General features: G+C 38.9%; 1 protein-coding gene across 4 annotated transcripts in view; it reads right to left on the reverse strand.

The window, feature by feature from the left end:
* Positions 1 to 20,927, reverse strand: part of PEX1 (peroxisomal biogenesis factor 1) — a 42,372-nt gene that overhangs the window by 8,342 nt on the left and 13,103 nt on the right. For 3 of the 4 annotated variants that reach the window (XM_027574379.1, XM_027574378.1, XM_027574380.1), the window contains exons 7-16: positions 19,511 to 19,634; positions 19,204 to 19,304; positions 18,228 to 18,310; positions 16,741 to 16,873; positions 12,039 to 12,135; positions 10,670 to 10,840; positions 8,730 to 8,884; positions 3,351 to 3,540; positions 2,985 to 3,151; positions 1,440 to 1,574 (exon numbers count right to left, since the gene is read on the reverse strand). In XM_027574379.1, the coding sequence (XP_027430180.1) occupies positions 1,440 to 1,574; positions 2,985 to 3,151; positions 3,351 to 3,540; positions 8,730 to 8,884; positions 10,670 to 10,840; positions 12,039 to 12,135; positions 16,741 to 16,873; positions 18,228 to 18,310; positions 19,204 to 19,304; positions 19,511 to 19,634 (1,356 nt within the window). The remainder of the gene's footprint in view (positions 1 to 1,439; positions 1,575 to 2,984; positions 3,152 to 3,350; positions 3,541 to 8,729; positions 8,885 to 10,669; positions 10,841 to 12,038; positions 12,136 to 16,740; positions 16,874 to 18,227; positions 18,311 to 19,203; positions 19,305 to 19,510; positions 19,635 to 20,927) is intronic. The other variant, XM_027574381.1, reaches the window with a different exon arrangement.

Consider the following 20,927-nt stretch of genomic DNA (forward strand, 5'->3'; position numbering starts at 1 on the left):
GAGATCTAATCACTCTTTGGTACACTACTGTGGGGTTGCTGACAGCATACAAAGACACGGCACCTCAGACTGCAAGAACATGCCGGTGGCAGACTGAGGCACTCCCCAACGCTGTCCGCCGGCATGTCCTGTCACCCCCACATGCACCTTCTGAGGACACTCAGGCGCAGTGTGGCACACACGGGGGTGAAAGAGCCACCAAGGAACGGAGCTAAAAAAAAAAAAAACCCGACTTCCACCTTAGTGTGGCCTCCAACCCCTAGTCTTCTAGGTTTTCTTCCCCCTTCAGGTGTAGTTTGCTCTTTTATCTGAGTATTTATGCATGATTCTACTTGATAATGCATGAAGATTTACATTAAGCAAAAACAGCATAAGCCCTACAAAAGAGAGGTGGCTCATGATGCAACGTCCCACATAGCCCAGTGTGGAGCCCAGTGTGCGGCTTGAACTTAGGAGCCTGAGATCAAGACCTGAGCTGAGACCAAGAGTTGGATGCTTAACCGACTGAGCCACCCAGGTGCCCCCTCCCACAGAGCTTTAACTAATAGATGGATCACTGCTGCTAGTTTTCCAAATATGAGACTAACCCACAATCAAGAAATATAAATGGTGTGGGCAAGGTTATAGAGAAATAGGTACACTCATCGTTACTGGTGGGGATATAAAATGATGCAGTCACTGGGAAAAACAGATCAGCAGTGCCTCAGTAAGTCACACACAGAATTATATGCCCCAGCAGCTACACTGCCTAGGTATATATTCAAGAGAAATGAAAACATGTCCACACAGAAATGTGTACACAAATGTTTACAGCAACATTATGCATAAGAGCCAAAAGGTGGAAATAACCTAAATATCTACAATCATGAATGGAGAAAAACCTGACACCCACACAATGAAATATCATTTCAGCTTTAAAAAGAACTAACTGAAGTACTGGGGCATCTGGGTGGCTCAGTCAGTTAAGCCTCTGACTCGATCTCGGCTCAGGTCATGGTCTCAGGATTGTGAGATAGAGCCCGCAGTGGGCTCTGTGCTAAGCGTGAAGTCTGCTTGAGATTCTCTCTCTCCCTCTGCCCCTTCCCCCACATAAAATCTAAAAAAAAATGTATCTTTAAAAAAAAAAAAAAAACAAGTATTGATGGATGCTACCACTTGGATGAACCTTGAAAACATTCTAAGTCAAGGAAGCCAGTCACAAAAAGACAACATACACATGATTCCTTTTATATGAAATGTCCAGAACAGGAAAATCCCTAGATAGCACATTAGTGGCTGCCACGGGCTGGGGGTGGGGGGGTGAAAAAGTTTTGAAATAAGAAGAGAGAGGTGGTGGTTACATAGCATTGTGAATGCATTACATGCCACTGAATTGTCTACTTTGTTATGTAAATTTACCTCCATTAAAAAAAGAGAAAAGGTAAAAATGCAAGACATACCTTGACACTAATGAAATTCATTCCACTCTCCCGTGCGATTACTCCAGCTAGTAAGGTTTTTCCTGTTCCGGGAGGACCATACAACAGTACTCCTGTTCTTTGTCGTATGGGCAAGTTTGCAAACAGTTCTGGGTACTGAACAACACAAAAATATGACAAAGAGCTCAAGTCTAAAAAAAGGACTAAGCAGCAAAGTCAATGTACAGGAAGAAGTATTTGGATGGGAGTAACTTCCACCTTTACTAACCGTGTAATGACAAAAAATGAAGTTCCTATTCAATATATGAGTTCAAAGGAACTACCACCGATTTTTTACCAAGTGGACCACGGAATACATTCTTCCTAAAGTGTGTATAACTGCCTCTGAACTTCTTTTCATTTTGTCCTGTTTTTAAAAAATATTATAACAGTACTACATTTAGAAAATAACCAATCTTTTAACAAGCATATACTGCCTTCCCCTTGTATGGTTCAAACGGCAAGTTATGATAGCTGTGTATATTCAAATATACCGAATCAAAGAAAGAAAAATAATAGAGAAGCATGTATAATGATAACAGTAAGCTCTCCCAAGAGCCTCCATGCCGAGCAGGTGACTGCTTCTAAATTACTGGAGAGCAAGACTTTGTGAACAGGGGAGCCAAACATCAGGCTAATGTCAGCAATATCCTGGTCTCCTGTTAGGTATGCCTATTCAGTTCCCCCTGCTGGCAAAATTCTAACCCCATCTCTCTCTCCATTCTAATCTCAAGAGGCCCCAAAGTCAGCCATTATGCAAAGAGCCTCAGCGAATCTGGGTTCCAATGCCCAGACCCAGCATTTGGGGGGCATGATCCTGCTGGCGAGTGCTCCCATGCCCTTCTCTCAGGCTTTAACCTGCAGTCCTGGCCTGCCCTCAATATGCCCCGGGCCCACTGGCCACGGTTTCTAGGACTTGCCATCTAGTCTCATGTAACTGAGGTCCTTACCCAGGTCTCTGCTTTTTGCATGGGTCGCTGATCTCACGCAATGATCCTTATCTCGAAGGTTTGCGGTTCAAATGCACTACCACCTAGACTGTGCCTTCTGATCTTCTGAACAGTCTATCCCTGCCTCCTTTATCCTGCCACCTGCCTGGTCTATGCTGCCTGCTAACTCTGTCTTTCTAGGACTGAAACCCAGAATCTGGAATCTGACTTAAGCCCTCAGTTCTGTGGACCTAGACGACTCTTCCAGATTATTCCTACCCGTTTCTGTTCAAATCCCAGGTGACAGTTCATTTGCTTTAGTATCATCTGAATGATTCAAGCAAAACACAAGAATTATGCAATTCACATCAAAATATACATACTGTAAATATCACCCCAGCTTTCTTTTTAAGTTATGAACAGGCAAGGAGTATACCAAATACTTCAAAAAATCTGTTAAGAGTATCAAAAATAGTGCTGGCATTTATTTGGTAACTCAGTAAATACTTCTTGAATCAAACTGAGACTAGGCAAGCCAACACATAAAACCATTCAGTGGTTCTTCTGGAAGTACTTGTTTTTTTTTCTTTTTAAGTACCTTAGCTGGTAATTGGATGGTATCCATGAGTATCTGCCGAACTTCATGTAATCCACCAATCTTATCCCAGCCCAGGTCCCTAGGTTTATGCAAGTTGACATTTCGCAGAGACACAGGAATAAATCCATGGAGAGCCTTTTGGAAGTCCAATGTTGTTAAAGCTAATTCTGTTTAAAAATAAACACAACTTGTTTTGGTAGTCATATCTATATATGAATCTTTAATATTTGCTATCATCTTAGCAGGAGAGGCTGATTTCCTACTCACCTGCTTATCTGAATACTAAAAGAGAATATATTTAATTCTTACTATATTAACTCTCTGAATGGCAAGATTTCAAATTTTGGATTTAATAGGAACACGTACCTTCCCTGGTGGATATGCTCTGATGAGAGAGGTGAGCATGTATGGCTCGATCCACAAGCACTGTAAAATCTCTAGCCACAAACCCTTCAGTTTCTTTAGCTATACGTTTCAGGTCAAGATTAGTGAAATTGCTTATTTCACAGTCCAGTTTATTTTTTATTACGTTATGCAGAATTTCACACCTTTGCTCCTAAAGAAAAAAAACATAAAATTCGATTTTTTTTTTTTTTTAAGATTTTATTTATTTGACAGAGAGGGAGAGACGACGAGAGAGGGAACACAAGCAGGGACAGAGGGAGAGGGAGAAGCAGGCTTCCCACGGAGCCGGGAACCCGATGCGGGGCTCGATCCCAGGACCCCGGGATCATGACCTGAGCCGAAGGCAGACGCTTAATGACTGAGGCACCCAGGTGCCCCAAAAATGCAATTTCTAATTTTACTCAAATGTAAACTCTAGTACATATATTTTCAGAAAAACCAGGCTGACATAATCTAGGGTAACAGAAAGAGATTGGCGGTTGTCTGCAGATGCAGTGGAGGAGGGACGGATTGCAAAGGGGCACCGGGAAACTTTTGGGAGTGATGGAAATGTCTGTTACCTTAACTGTGGTGATGGTTTCATGATGTATACATGTTAAATGGTATATACAGCAGATAATATATACATGTTAAACATTATTAAATTGTACAATTTTTTTCTAATTTTAAATTGTACACTTTATTTTTTTTTTAAGATTTTATTTATTTGAGAGAGAGACACAGCGAGAGAGGGAACACAAGCAGGGGGAGTGGGAGAGGGAGAAGCAGGCTTCCCGCCGAGCAGGGAGCCCGATGCGGGGCTCGATCCCAGGACCCTGAGACCAGGACCTGAGCGGAAGGCAGACGCTTAACGACTGAGCCGTTCAGGCGCCCCTGGGCATCTGACTCTTGGTCTCAGCTCAGGTTTTGAGATCTCAGGGTCGTGAGTCCAAGCCCTGTGTTGGGCTCAGCATGGAGCCTGCTTAAAAAAGAAACAGACATTCAATGACCAATACTACTACATTCTGTTATACTTACTACTAGGTTTAATACTTTCATTCTTCAATAACAGGTAATTAGCACAGGGTCTGAATATTTAGGACAAGAATTTTAAAGGGGCCCCTGGGTGCTTAGTCGGTTAAGTGTCCAACTCTTGATTTTTGGCTAAAGTCATGATCTCACAATTGTGAGATCGAGTCCCATGTCAGGCTCTGCGCTCAGCATGGAGACTGCTTGATTCTCTCTCCCTCTCCCTTTGCCCCTCCCCTGGCCCCTGTGCTCTTTCTCGCTCTCAAAAAAAATAAATAAAATCTTAAAAAAAAAAGAGAGAATTTTAAAGAAGAGGTTAAAATGTGCTTGTCGAAGAAGTCCTGGAACATACTTCTTTGAGCTCGCTGCCTCTAAAACCTTCCTGAACATGAGTCCCCAAAGGGGACGATGGGCCATATAGGCTTGTGATATTGTAATTTATGATAAGAAATACAGATTTCGTTTTTGTCCCTGTTTCTGGCCAGATCTCCTAAAACCCTTAGAATTTCTTAAGTGGTAAGAATGATAAAGGTGTCCTGATAGTCACACCCTTTCCAACACACCAGAGTTTATGTTAATGAGGGGGGCCTTTCAGAAAGCACCTAAGGCTGGGGGCTGGCTGCCAGGGAACCAACCATGAATAGAGGGTTGAAACTTGCAGTACCACACTTCGATTTCCAGGAAGGGGAAAGGGTTGAAGGTTAAAGGTTGAGTCAATTGCAAAAGGCCAAAGATTTAATCAATCATGCCTATGTAATGAAACCTCCACAGAGACCCAAAAGGAGAGGATTCAGAGAGCCTCCAGGTTGGTGAACCAGAAAGCTTCCACGTGCCATCTTGCCAGGCCCTAAGTGTCACAAGGACGGAAGCCGTTTGGTGAGAACAGAACCTCATCGTATGTATCTTTCATCTGGCTACTGATTTGGATCCTTTAATATCCTCTGGAATAAACTAGTAAGCTACTGAGTAAACTAGCTTTCTTAGTTCTGTGAGCTGCTCTGGAAAATTACTTAAAGCCAAGCAGGGGGTTTTGGGAACCTCTGATTTACAGCTAGTTGCTCAGAAGCACAGGTAACAAGCTAGATTTGCAATTGGCATTGAAGCGGAAAACAGTCCACAGGATTGAGGCCTTAATCTGTGGAATCTGATGCTATCTGAGTAGATCGCAGAATTAAGTTGAATTCTAGCACACCCATCTGGTGTCTGAGAATTGCCTGGCAGTGTGAAGGAAAAACACACACGTTAGAATTGAGTACTAAAATCATAGAGGGTATAGAATATTGGTGCTCATAAAGAAACAAATGTTTAATCAAATTTTAAAAAAACATCTATTTGGACAAAAAAAGGATAAAAACCATATGATCATTTCAATAGATGCAGAAAAAGCACTGGACAAAGTATAACATCCATTCTTGATAAAAACTCTCTGCAAAATACGTCTAACAGGGAACATACCTCAACATAATAAACGCCATATATGAAAAACCCAAGTGAACATCATATGCAATGGTGAAAAACTGAAAGCTTTTCCTCTAAGATCGGGAACAAGACAAGGATGTCCACTCTCACCACTTTAATTCAACATAGTACTAGAAGTCCTAGCCACAGCAGCCAGACAACAAAAAGAAATAAAAGGCATCCAAACTGGTAAAGAAGTAAAACTTTCCCTATTTGTAGATGACGTGATACTGTATTTAGAAAACCCTAAAGACTCCAGCAAAAAACTACTAGAACTGATAAATGAATTCAGTAAAGTTACAGGATACAAAATCTACGTAATCTGTTGCATTCCTATACACTAACAGTGAAGCAGCAGAAAGTGAAATTAATGATCCCTTTTACAATTGCACCAAAAACAATAAAATATCCATGAATAAACTTAACCAAAGAGGTGAAACACCTGTACTCTGAAAACTATAAAATACTGATAAAAAAAATTTAAACCAATGCAAAGAAATGGAAAGACATTCCATGCTCACAGGTTGGAAGAACAAATATTGTTAAATATTTATACTACCCAAATCAATCTACACATTTAATGCAATTCCTATCAAAATACCATCAGCATTTTTCACAGAACTAGAACAAATAATTCTGAAATTTGTATGGAACCAAAGATGCCACATAGCCAAAGCAATCTTGAAAAAGAAAAGCAAAGCTGGAGGCATAATTCCAGACTTCAAGTTATATTACAAAGTGGTAGTAATTAAAACAGTATGGTACTGGCATAAAAACAGACACAGAGATCAATGGAATAGAACACCCAGGAATAAACCCAGAATTAGATGGTCAACTAATCTTTGACAAAGGAGGAATGAACATACAATGGGAAAAAAGACAACGTCTTCAACAAATGGTGCAGGGAAAACTGGACAGCCACATACAAAGAATGAAACTGGACCGCTTTCTTTCACCATACACAAAAATAAATTCAAAATGGATTGATGACCTAAATGTGAGACCTAAAACCATGAAAATCCTTAAAGAAAAAAAATCCTTAAAGAGAGCACAGGCAGTAATTTCTCTGACATTGGTCAATGCAACATTCTTCTACGTGTATTTCCCAAGGCCAGGGAAATAAAAGCAAAAATAAACTATTGGAACTACATCAAAATAAAAAGCTTCTGCACAGTGAAGGAAACAATCAACAAAACTAAAAGGCAACCTACTGAGTGGGAGAAGATAGTTGCAAAAGATATATCTAATAAAGGGTTAGTATCCAAAATATACAAAGAACTGATATAACTCAGTACCCCAAAAACAATCCAATTAAAAAATGGGCAGAAAAAAAACGGCAGAAGACATGAACACAAATTTCTCCAAAGAAGAGATACAGATGGCCAACAGACATGAAAAGATGCCCAACATCACTATGCATCAGGGAAATGCAAATCAAAACTACAATGATCTAGATATCACCTCACGCCTGTCAGAATGGCTAATAAAAAAACACAGTAAGTATTGACAAGGATGTGAAGAAAAAAGAACCCTCTTGCATTGTTCGTGGGAATTCAAACTGGTGCAACCACTGTGGAAAACTGAAGAGGTTCCTCAAAGAATTAAAACTTGAACGACCCTATGATCCAGTGATCACACTACTGGGTATTTACCCTCAAAAATACAAAAACACTAATTCAAAGGGATACATGCACCCTTATGTTTATGGCAGCATTATTTACAGTAGCCAAATTATGGAAGCAGCCCAAGTGTCCATCACCAGATGAATGAATAAAGATGTGGTAAATATATACAATGGAACATTACTCAGCCATAAAGATGAGATCTTGCCATTTGCAACAACATGGATAGAGCTAAAGAGTATATATAATGCTAAGCAAAATACATCAGAGAAAGGCAAGTATCATGTGATTTCACTCATATGTAGAATTTAAGAAACAAATAAGCAAAGGAAAAAAGAAAGGAGACAAACCAAGAAACACTCCTAACTACAGAGAAGAAACTGATTGTTACCAGATGGACAGTGGGTTGGGGGGATGGGTGAAATACATGATGAGGGTTAAAGAGTATACTTATGATGGAAAAAAAAAATATATATATATACCCATACTCATAATTCTATTTGCATTTCTTACTAAATGCTCTTTCTTACTAAAAAGAAATCTTTAAAAAAGATAACTATGTAAGGTAATGGATGTGTTCAATTAACTTGATTGTGGTAAATATTTCATAATGTATATGTAAATGTATTGTATACTTTAAACATATACAACTTTGTTGTATCAATAAACTGGAAATCAATAAATCAATAAACTGGAAAAAAATTCAAATGTCCATGATGTATTTACAGATTTCACCAATGGAAAATGAAGCAGTTCAGAATTTGTAGGGTTTTTGTTTTTTAAATGGAATAACAAAACTTCAATAATTTAAAAAAATGTTTTCCAAAAAACCTTGGAAAGTACACAGTAACATTTCAGATGGTTATAAATGGAAATTGTGCATCTGAGCACAACATGCACCAAATGTCACCTTTAAAATATCCTTAAGCATAAGTTTAAAGCCATAAATTAGTAATAAAATTAAAAAATGAAGGATGCCTGGGTGGCTCAGTCAGTTAAGCGTCTGACTCTTGATCTGAGTCATAAGTTCAAGCCCTGCACTGGCTCCATGCCTACAGATAAATTTATTTAAAATATATTTTATATAAATTATATTAATACATTTAATTAATTTATAAATAAATTTATTATAAGTACAAATATAAACGAATTTGTTTAAAATAAATTTAATTAATTAAATACATAAAGTAAAATTGAAAAATGGTTTATATGAAGAGGGGCATATTTCAACAATCTTCACAAGTAGTATTACCTGATTAGGAGGTTGAATATGATGGACACACTGAAATATGTGAATTCCTTGAGCAGAGACAAGCAAAGGATGCAGAGAATGTTGAGACTGGCTTGTGGCAATCAGTGCAACCAAACTTCCCATGGAAATAAACTCTTTCATCATATCACTCAAAGCTAGAACAAAGCAATACAGTGTAAAAGCTTAGTAAATATAAACGTGAAATTTAAGAATTATACAGTGGCTCAGGTCATGATCCTGGAGTCCCGGGATCAAGTCCCACATCGGGCTCCCTGCTCAGCGGGGAGTCTGCTTCTCCCTCTGACCCTCTTCCCTCTCATGCTATCTCTCATTCTCTGTCAAAAAAGAAAAAAATCTTAAAAATAATAACCTGGGGGCACCTGGGTGGCTCAGTCGTTAGGCGTCTGCCTTTGGCTCAGGTCATGATCCCAGGGTCCTGGGATCGAGCCCCGCATCGGGCTCCCTGCTCTGCGGGAAGCCTGCTTCTCCCTCTCCCACTCCCCCTGCTTGTGTTCCCTCTCTCGCTGTCTCTGTCAAATAAATAAATAAAATCTTTAAAAAATAATAATAACCTGAAGTTGAGCTTTTAGGTGGAGTACAAAGAGTATGGATCCTTCATACCTTCTAAAAATTAAATCTGCCACTCATTCATTGATTGATTTACTGGGGACCTAGTAACAGCCCTACTCCAACCAATCTCACGGAGGCAGAGGAAGCACTGTAAACGAGTCCGTATACTCAGAACAACGCCTAGGTGGTTCCTTACTTCTAGATCTTAAAAGTAAATGAACAGGAGTCTCTGAAATAAATACAGAAGGATGATAAATTTCCATATTGTGCTGTGTTGATTAGGCAAAATACAGTTCCTATTCCTATGACTTCCTGAACAATCTCTTTCCACCCCAGGTCTTGCCAGGTTTGGTTGTTAGGAGGTCAGAACTGCAACAGGCATTAATCAGGTGTATCTGAGTCTTGACCTAGAAATTTGCAGCATTCCATTAAACACTACACTAACAAGTTTTGCAGATCCTACAGGATTCAAACTCTGAGATTAACATGAGTTTGTAATAACCCAAGGTACTGTGGTTGCATTTTGTCTTTGTTCCAGCTCTCAAGAACCGTGGGGCAGCTACATGCTGCCAAACCCTCCAGCACTCCCCCCAGCTCCCTCCGTGAATTCTACGCTCCAGGTAGAGGGTAGTCACTAACATCCCACCATTTTTCGTACCTCTGTGCCTTTGCCTGTGGATCATGCTTCCTTTGCTTCCTCATTAGCTGCTTCATGCTAATTTCCACTCCTCCGTCAAAATTCAGTTAACTGCAGTTATCAATTCCCCCCAACAGCCCTCTCTGCTAACTCCTTACCACCCCTCCCAGTCCCAGTTGAGGGTGAGCGCTCCTACGGTGCCCCGCGTACACCTCTAGCAGAGCAGATCCCACCACCTCTGAGCTGTGCCACCCTGGTCAAATGACTTAATCTCTCCATTTTCATTTATTCACCTGGAGAATATCTGCATGTAGAGTACAAAACAATCCCTAACCCAGAAAAGGCACTCAATGCGTGGTTAGCTACCATTATTATTATCATAAGTATTCTGTACGAAAATTGTCTGTTTACTTTTCGTTTCGCTCCTAGACTTTGAGAACACAACTGTGCAGAAGCATTAGACAAACATTTGTCAAAAGAACAAAGCCAGAGTAAATCCATACAATGAAGCAATTTCTAATAAGCATAGGAGAATGAAAAGACCCCAGAAGACTAATCACAAAGCTGCAGAATTTTCACACTGCACTTGTCTACCAATTTTACTAATATAGAAGCTTCAAAAGCAACACGTAACATCGCATTTTCTGAAGAGAGCAGATTTATCAGTAAGACTAAAACTGTTAGCTAACCGAAGGAAAAGGCCCACAGCCCTGAGCGGATGCATTTCCATTACCATGTGCCAGCCGCTGGCTCTGCACAGCCTCAGGGCCGTGCTCATGTTCTGGGACAGCAGGCCGGCCTACAATGAGGTCAAGGTCGTCCAGCAGAATCACAGAAGGCTGCCTCCATGCCGCCTCAGAGAAAGCCAACTCCAGGGTTTTTTGTACGTTTTCAAGCCTTTTCCCTTAATATGGGAGATATGAAATGGTTTTAATGTTATTTCAGGCCTGGTAAGTTCTGGCTGCCCTTTTGAGAGCATTAGAAAAGCTCAATATTGATTTAACTCTGAAAATTTCAGCTGTATTTTGTTAATATACCAATCACTAAAATTTGTTAATCATTAACTTGGTTTTAATTAATGTAGTCTCAAAGGACTCACTAAAGAACTGAATTTTATAAAGTGGAAAAAAGGAACATGCTACTGTAAGTCCTGTATGTACGTATTCTTTACCTGGCCTTATTCCACAGAAAATTTCAGATGGCATACAACAAAACAGTAAAATAAAAGGAGGATGTGGAAAAACGTAAGAGTAGGGGATCAAGATTCAGATAAAACCAAACATAAATGTAGCTGTCCAGAGGATCTAGAGTTACTGTATTTCAATCATACATTGGCTCCAAACTTCCTGGTGAATTGCCAACTTTTAATTTTCAAAGAACAGAAAGTATATAAATTCATAAGCCGAAATAAAGAGTTCCTGTTACTTAGGTCTACAACAAAACTTTCACATGAAGTTTCAAGTAGGACTCTGGGAGATGGACAGTCTCTCTAAAACCACCTTTGTAGCATATGAAGTAATGGGTTTTCGAAGGCTATTTCTTGGTTTCTTACCATATACTAGATAAAATACACAAACATACACAGAGCATGGGACTAATTGGGATGACATGGTAGAGGTAGCCAAGGGGGAAAAAAAGTTACTCAAAATAAAATCTTTCCAATCTTGTTTTTTAAAAAAATAGGTAATAAGCAGTAAAGACTTAAAAAGTACCAAAGTGTACATGGTAAATTTTAATTCTCCTCTTCACTGTCCACAGCCAGCCTTCCCCCGCCTCACCCAGGGTTTCTCTAGCAATTCAGGGATAATTTATACGCATTAGCGTATACTTTCCCAAATGGTCTAAGTTGGCATTTTCAGGAATATAGTCTACAAAGAGTTTTGGCCAGGAAAAAAAGGAGGGGGCCTCCATCAGTATGGAGAGTTTAAAAAATTTTGCTGAAAATATTAGAAAGCCAAAGATTTTAAATTTCCAAGGAATTTCAATGACTAACAGAAAAATTAAAGATCAGATATTCACATTTATTAGATTAATGACATTAAATAACATTTCCATCTTTCTAGCAGAAAAGGGTTTTATGTAGAGTGTTATCATATTCATACCTCGTAAAGTTTTACAGTCAACATTCTCCACATGGGCATCCAATATGTCAGATGCTTCTTTACAGACTGCCTTGGCTAAAGTTGATTTTCCAGTGCCCTAGAAAATAATTGCTTCATAAGCAATATATTCAATCACAGAAATAGCTTCTGTTACTGTGGCAACCCAAGATTCAGCCTCACCGATCAAGTGTACACTACCCAATGTTCTATGTCTGTTATATCTCAATAAAGCTAGAGGTTAAAAAAAAAAAAAGAGAAAGGAAAAGAAATTCCACATCCCTGGAGCTCTAGAATCACATTGTGGTGGGTGACATTTAACATAAAGTAAACTAATAGGAGGGAGTGAAAATCTGGACTCAGGAAGTTTTAAGAGCATTCAGGGTAAGTGGGAAAGATTTCCTAAATATGTATTCAAGTCTATCAAAGAAAAATACGTAATATTCTGCAAAGAAACCAGGAGGCTCCAGCTTCCCAGCCTTTATATGGGAATCCCAGAATTCAAGTACTAGAGAAACACAGGCAAGGGAAACAGAGGACAACCCAACCTCTGGAATTTAAGCCGCCCAAAAAGGGGCATTTCCCACCCCAATTCCAACCTCAATTGGTACTGATACTAAAGATAATTGCTTTGAGAAAGTAAAATATATATATACTAGTCTAGTACTGTGTGAGAAAGGTGTTACTAAAATGACTTTTGTTTCAAGCTGTTAGAAGCTGGATGTATCCTATGTTCATTATAGGGCAGAGACAGAAAATGCACATCTAATTTGTTTTTACAATTTGTTAAGACAATCACTAATACTTAATTTCTTTTACCTTTAAAAACAGGCAATGCTTCATTATTTACTAGAAGGGAATAATGTGAATATTAAATAATTTTTCCAGAGAAATGAACCCTAATCCCATTTAATTTCAACTCTTTTTATCTTTTTTTTTTTTTTTTTTAGATTTTATTTATTTATTTGACAGAGAGAGACACAGCGAGAGAGGGAACACAAGCCGGGGGAGTGGGAGAGGGAGAAGCAGGCTTCCTGCGGAGGGGGAAGGATCCCGCAGGGCCAGGACCCTGGGATCATGACCTGAGCCAAAGGCAGCCGCTTAACAACTGAGCCACCCAGGTGCCCCTTAATTTCAACTATTTTTATTTTTTTTTATTTTTTATTTTTTTAAAGATTTCATTTATTTATTTGAGAGAAAGACAATGAGATAGAGAGAGAGCATGAGAGGGAGGAGGGTCAGAGGGAGAAGCAGACTCCCCGCTGAGCAGGGAGCCCGATGTGGGACTCGATCCCGGGACTCCAGGATCATGACCTGAGCCGAAGGCAGTCGCTTAACCAACTGAGCCACCCAGGTGCCCTCAACTATTTTTAATGGAAACATTTATTACCCACTTCCCTATTATCTTAAATTAACTGTAATTTTAATCCAGTTTCTTGATCATTTACAGTATTACCGTGACAACCAATTAGTGTACCATGTGGCCCTCAGAGACTCTTAAGGTGGGCAGAACTGTTTATTTTTATATTAATATAAAGTGACTCCCAGACTGTATAGGGTTTGATCCTGGTTTATAAAATATGCAAAAAATAAAATAATGATGAACGCTTAGCAGAGAGAGGTAAAAATGTTGTATAATCATCCCACCTCACAGAAGTAGCCAAAGTCAACTGTTCTAATGTTTCATCCTTCCAGACACTCCCCGCACATTTTATGTAAATTTATGAAGATGGGATTATTTGTGCGGGTTCATGACAAATCACTGTCCTCCTTATGGACAAATATGAAGCCGCACCCATTCCCCAGCATGCCGCTGCAGAGATACTGGACTGTAACAGGTTCCATAAGCCCCTTCCTAATGTACATTAATGCTGCTTCCAATTTTTAACTATTATAAGTAAAGCTAAAATAAATATCCATATGCCTGTTTACTTATCTGTCAGATTATATGTTCAGAATAAATTTCTAGGAGTGGAATTACTATATCAAAAGGTACACATTTAAAATTTTGCGGAACATTGCTATAGTGTCCCCTAGAAAGGTTGACATTGGTAGGTTTTTATAATTCTTTTAATACAGGTTTTCCCCTTCAGAGCACTGTTATCTCTTGCCCTTGTTGCTTTGTCTAGCTTTAAGAGAGCTGTGCCAGTTCTAATATTTTGTTTTTCAGCACTATGAGCTGGCAAAACAGCCAACCTTGTTATACAAAGTGTGAAATTTGGCAGGCACTCAACAAATACTACCATCAATACAGCTTCCAGAATTGCATTTACATTTACAGTCAATGGGCTCCAGGGGCGCCTGGCTGCCTCAGTTGGTAGAGCATGCAACTCTTGATCTCGGGGTCATGAGTTTGAGCCCCATATTGGATGTAGAGATTACTTAAAAATAAAAAATCTTTAAAAAATAAAATAAAGGCAATGCTTTCCAAAGAATAGAAATCGGAAGTGCTGAGATATAGGTCCCCTGCCATAATCATTTTGCCTAGTCAGAGGGCCTTCTCCTCACATAGTCATTTACATTTGTATAATACCATTTTTCAGCTTACAAAGTGCTTTCACACATATTATTTCCCTTAAGTGAAGTTAATCCTAAGAAGGCAGATAAGAAACCAAAAACCTGCCTGAGGTCACAGCCGGTAAATACATGACAGAGGTGGGACTCAAATCCAGGTCTTCTCTGCTTGTTCTTCCTATTAACCATGCTACCCCTAGGTGAGATGGGGAAGTCTGGTTTCTGAGCCAAGAATACTGCTTTTTCAAAATAAATACTCTACAATGAGGATGCATTTTGAAATCTGACAAAATCTAGAAACCACACAGAATAGTTGCTATATGTCACGAGCCTTGCATATCTGGGATAAATCCCACTTGATTATGGTATAAATTCTTCATATACATTGGTTGACTTGATTTGCTAATATTTTGTTGAGGATTTCTGCATCTATGTTCATGAGAGATACTGGTCTATAGTTTTCTTTTCTTGTAATGCCTTTGTCTGGTTTTGGTATTAGGGTGATGGCTGGCCTCATAGAATGAGTTATGAAGTACTCCTTTTGCTTCTATCCTCTGAAAGAGATTGTAGAAAACTGGTGTAATTTCTTCCTTATATGTTTGATAGAATACACCAGTGAACCTATCTGGGCCTGATAGGTTTTAAAGATTTTTTTTTTAAAGACTTATTTATTTCAGAGAGAGAGAGAGAGAGAGAGAGAATGAGAGATAGAGAGCACGAGAGGGAAGAGGGTCAGAGGGAGAAGCAGACTCTCTGCCGAGCAGGGAGCCCGATGCGGGGCTCGATCCCAGGACCCTGGGACCGTGACCTGAGCCGAAGGCAGATGCTTAACGACTGAGCCACCCAGGTGCCCCTAAACTGATGAAGATTAAAGAGAAGACACAAATCACCAAGATCAGGAAATGGCTCATCACAACAGATTCCATAGCCATTCAAAGGATAGTAAAAGGAATACTGTAAACAACTTTATGCTCATAAATTTGACAATTTAGGAGAAATGGACCAATTCCTTGAAATTACAAACTACCAAATGTCTGCCAAGGTGAAAAAGACAATTAAGGAAATTTAATGTATAATTAAAAAGTTAAAGGTGAAGTAATCTCCACACCCAGATAGTATCACTAGAGATTTTACCAAACATTTAAGAAGAATGAATACCAACTTTAGATAATCTCTTCCAGAAAATGGAACAAGAAGGAACACTTCTCAACTCATTTTATTAGGCCAGTGTTACCCTGATAGCAAAACTAGACAAAGACAGTACGAAAATAGAAAACTACAGGCTAGGGGCGCCTGGGTGGCTCAGTCGTTAAACGTCTGCCTTCAGCTCAGGTCACGATCCCAGGGTCCTGGGATCGAGCCCTGCATCGGGCTCCCTGCTCAGTGGGAAGCGTGCTTCTCCCTCTCCCACTCCCCTTGCTTGTGTTTCCTCTCTCGTTGTCTCTGTCAAATAAATAAGATCTTAAAAAAAAAAACTACAGGCTAATATCGCTCATGAATTTAGATGTAAAAATCCTCAACAGAATATTAGCAAAGAGTGGAGCACCTGGCTGGCTCTCAGAAGAGCATGGAACTCTTGATCTCAGGGTCATGAGTTTGAGCCCCATGTTGGATGCAGAGATTACTCAGATTAAAAAAAAAAACAAAAACAATAACTGGGGCACCTGGGTGGCTCATTTGGTTAAGAGTCCGACTCTTGTTTTTGGCTCAGGTCATGACTCAGGGTTGTGAGATCAATCCCCGTATTGGGCTCCCTGCCGAGCAGGGAGTCTGCTTCTCTCCCTCTCCCTCTGCCCCCCACCCCCAATTTGTGCACGTGCTCTGTCTCTCTCAAATAAATCTTAAAAAAAAAAAAAAGATCATTAGCAAACAAACTTGGCAATGTATACAAAGAATAATATACCACAACCTAGTGGGATTTATTACAGATACGTAAGGCTGGTTCAATATTTGAAAACCAATCAACCCTATCAACACCCTAAAAAGCAAAAATCATACAATCGTATCAGTTGGTACAGAAAAAAGGCAGGGAGGATGTCACCTTATTCATCTTATTCATCACCACTTTCTAAATTTCCCAAGCAAATGTAGCCTTCCCAAATCTTGTGTTAACAACCCCATATAACAGATGATCAAAACCCAGAGAGAGAAAAAAAGTGATTAATGCAATGGGCACATTTTAACCACATACCTTTCCTCCTGTGAATAAAAGGGCTCCATTCCTTAGTCCTGCCACTAGGGACATCAGCTGTCGAGACAAAGGGCGTCCCAGGAGGCTGTGAGTGATGTGTTCCATGGAGGATACACCTAAGGAATTCACTCCTCTGCAAAATATATACATTGTTGCATGATAAAACACTGAAGCAGGATAAAATCCAGCTGAAAAAAATTCTGTAACTTTCCTTCCCAGGCTGGTTAATGATTTTTAAAAGAGTAAAATGTGGAAATTTTCCCTTACTTGAAAGTATATTGAATTAATGCCAAATCTGAGTTAACAGCTTTTAAAAATTAGTTTTATTACTTTCAAACATGTACAGTGACTAGAAGTTTTGTCTGAACAGGGCATCTTAAGGAATTTGTCTTAACACACATGGACACCCCTCTCAAAATGATTTTTGGTTTGGTAATCAACATAATCATAAATGCATGCATTTGAAGTGTTAGGATAATTGCAGGCTTATTTCCTCTTAAACTTAGCCTTTGAAATCTAGTTTCAATTTGTAGATTATACAAGCACGAACTTCAACCTACTTCCTGACACTAGCACTTTCTTTCTGATAATAAATATAAATTCCTAAAATCAGAGTCTGAAGAGATTTTACTTTCAACATGAATAATATGCTGTATTTAAACACTGTTACTTTATGGTTTAATCCTTCTACTAGAACATTTACAGACTATACTACTACAGGAAATCAAATCACTACTACTACAACTACAAAAAGCCTCTGTGAAGAATGGGAAGATGTCATGCTTATAGGAGATTCTCATATTGCATAAGAGATAAAGAAATTAAGACGGGGTTCTTTTCAGACTTGTTTGAAAAGTTAAGGAAAACACAAATAATCCTAATTAGTAAATTAATAAGAGAGTTGAAGGAATAACTTAATTTGAAATATTTTTTTTCTTAAGAGATTTTATTTGACAGAGACACAGCGAGAGAGGGAACACAAGCAGGGGGAGTGGGAGAGGGAGAAGCAGGCTTCCCGCTGAGCAGGGAGCTCGATGCGGGGCTCGATCCCAGGACCCCGGGATCATGACCTGAGCCAAAGGCAGACGTTTAATGACTGAGCCACCCAGGCACCCCTAATTTGAAATATTTTTAAACATTCAAATAATGTTTTTGGATTTAACGTTTAAAATAAATGTATTAGCTCTAAGAAGTATTGTTTTACTCAAGTACATATGATCCGAATCATACCGAGTTGCTTCCTTCTCACAAATCAAATCTCAAAGCAAAATTTCTAATAAGCTTCAGCCCTTTATGTAGTTACCTAAGAAGGCAAATTACCAAGCGAGGTATGAAAACAGAAACAATCCTTGAAAAAAAAAAATCTACTAATGAATTAAGATAATTCAATGACATTAACATCTACTTTAACGTTCATACATAAAAACCCTGCCAGAGATCATGTCAAACATGACTGTAAACATACTAGTTTGGCCAGAACTTCTTACCCCAAGCAGTTCAGCTTTAAAAAAGGAAGAATAAAGTCAATTTCCTCACTGTTTTCTTCTTTTACCATAGGGTCTAGAAGGACCTACAGTAGCAAGGAAAAATCAGTTTTACATTTCAAAGTTGTATCTTTGGCCTGTTTTTCTCAGGTCCCAGGAAACTGAATTACTGATTCTGTTACACAGAGAGAAAAGACACATTGTGCATGCAAGATCATTACTCAAAATAGCCTTCACAATAATAATTTACTCAACCAAGGAACAAAAATATTTATGGTCAACAACCAGTTAAAGGATGTCATCTCCTTCATACATTTTAAGGACACATCTTTATTTGCAATTTTGATGTATGTCATATTTACTCTACACAATTCTTACATTTTTACCTCCTCTGAATGGTATTCCTTCAATTTTATCTCAAAAGTAGAGAGACAATGTCTAGTTCCCAACCATTCAAATTCTAAACAACTAGAACATCTTTAATCCTATAACAAGAGTGAAAACGAAAACCTAATATTCTAAAAAGACCAGTTATAAAATCCTTCTGGAAGAAAAGTGATCTGATAATATTTGTGAGGAGCTGAGAATTTAAGAACTGCCAAAATAATATGGGTATTGCAAATATGGGTTACAGCAAAGCTGCAAGTAAAAATATGAATTTAAAAAAATCAAACCCCTAAAGCTAAGTTTTCTTGTGTTTCAATACTAGAATAATATGAAATCATAATTCATTTGCCAGTTAACACAATTCTATTCTTAAAACTTAATTGTGCATTGATTTTAAGTTTAGGACAAATCAATTTGTTTAGATAAGTTAAAGAGACTATATAATAAAATATTTTAAATCAAGTTATTCCTTACTCTTATTCATGTTTCTAACACACTTCAGGATGCAAAGTCTTATAGGTAAACTAATACTTTATTATCGATCCTATGTGACAAATATTATTTCATTAAATATTCAATAGTATGTGATTACTTGTATTGTGGTCTTCTGCAGCAGATTGGTGCTCAACAAAAAAATGTTCTCTTTTTCTTTTTCCCAAGAATGAACTATATTTAGAGAAAACTCCTTCAACCCTATCAAAAAAAAAGTAATGTAGAGTTAGCACTGAAGCAGAGATGAAATAATTTAAGATTTAAATTTATTTAAATTTAAACAAAGGTATTCTTTGATATGTAAAACCATTTACTTATTATGTTTCCTGTTCACACGTATGACAGGTTGGCAAAATAATGAAAACTTCCTCAATAGGAAAAAAATCAAAATAACAAAATGTACCCACCGTCTTTAATTCTCAGCTTAATATATTCTTCCTCTGATAGGAGCAAAGGAAGTGTAGTGGTAGTACACTGCTGTAACCATGAAGAGAACACAGTTCTTACGTCTTCGTCACTTACATCTTTGGGCTGCCAGAGCAAAGGGAAGAACAGTAATGAGTTATCCAAATACCTAAGTGAATGTTAACATCATTAGCTTAACACCTTATCTAGCTAATATGTAAACCTTGATACGGCCGATGCACCTTAAGCCTCTTAACCTCTCCGAGCCTTGCTCGCCTCATGTGAGAACCATTAGCTGGTGTCCATTAGGAGGAGACTGGTCAATTAAGTCAATCACGGTATATACCCATTCAGCCACAGTTTGGCACAAGTGATTACATGTGCTAGTTCAAGATGCAACAAGCCTGGCATGACCATTTGTTATCTGTGTGACTGTGTGCAAATTAATAAAACTGTCTGAACCTCAGTTTTATAATCTATTAAATGGGAACTAAAAATAAATAATTTTAAAAGCTAAAAAAAAAAAAAAAGCAAACCTTACCAAACAAAACCAGGAAGGATGTTCATATTTATAGGCACAGATTTGGGATTTCATATTACAGGGCAAGGAGGACAGTGCAGCCTGAAGAGACATTTACAGGGGCGCCTGAGTGGCTCAGTCGGTTAAGTGTCTGACTCTTGATTTCGGCTCAGGTCAGAATCTCAGGGTCATGAGACTGAGCCCCACACTGAGCTCCGCGCCAGGCATGGAGCCTGCTTAAGATTCTCTGTCTCCCTCTCCCTCTCTTAAAAAAAAAAAAAAAAAAAAGAGCAAAAACAAAAAAACATTTACAGAAGTGGTGAAATTTTATTTATTAACTTTTTTTTAAAGATTTTATTTATTATTTATTCCTGAGAGACAGAGAGAGAGAGAGAAGCAGAGGGAGAAGCAGGCTCCCTGCCGAGCAGAGAGCCCGATGCGGGACTCGATCCCAGGACCCTGGGATCATGACCTGAGCCGAAGGCAGACGCTTAACCATCTGAGCCACCCAGGCGCCCAGAAGTGGTGAAATTTTAAACACTCCTTATCTCTACGACCAGTGATACATGTACCATGGTTTGGCTCACTGGATGACCATTCCAACCCCATTCTCCCTTGCCTCCCTCCATTAAAGAGGTGGGAAAGAAAACTCCATTCCCAACCTGGAGCTGTGTGTGTGTGTACGCGTACATGTGTGTGTGCCTGCATTGTGACCAATGGTGTGCAATCGCAATCATTGGGAAGGGCTTCTCCTCCTAATCAAAAGGTAGAGAAACCTTGCAGAGAAGGTTTTTGCTTTGAGCCTTCTGCTGCCAAGAATGCAGATGTTGATGCCTATTAGTACAGCAAATGCCTTGCATCTGAGAGGAGGAAAGTTACAGGCTAAGGATGGCAGAAAG

Source organism: Zalophus californianus, chromosome 12 (genome assembly GCF_009762305.2).
Source record: "Zalophus californianus isolate mZalCal1 chromosome 12, mZalCal1.pri.v2, whole genome shotgun sequence".
In the NCBI taxonomy this organism is placed as follows: Eukaryota; Metazoa; Chordata; class Mammalia; order Carnivora; family Otariidae; genus Zalophus; species Zalophus californianus.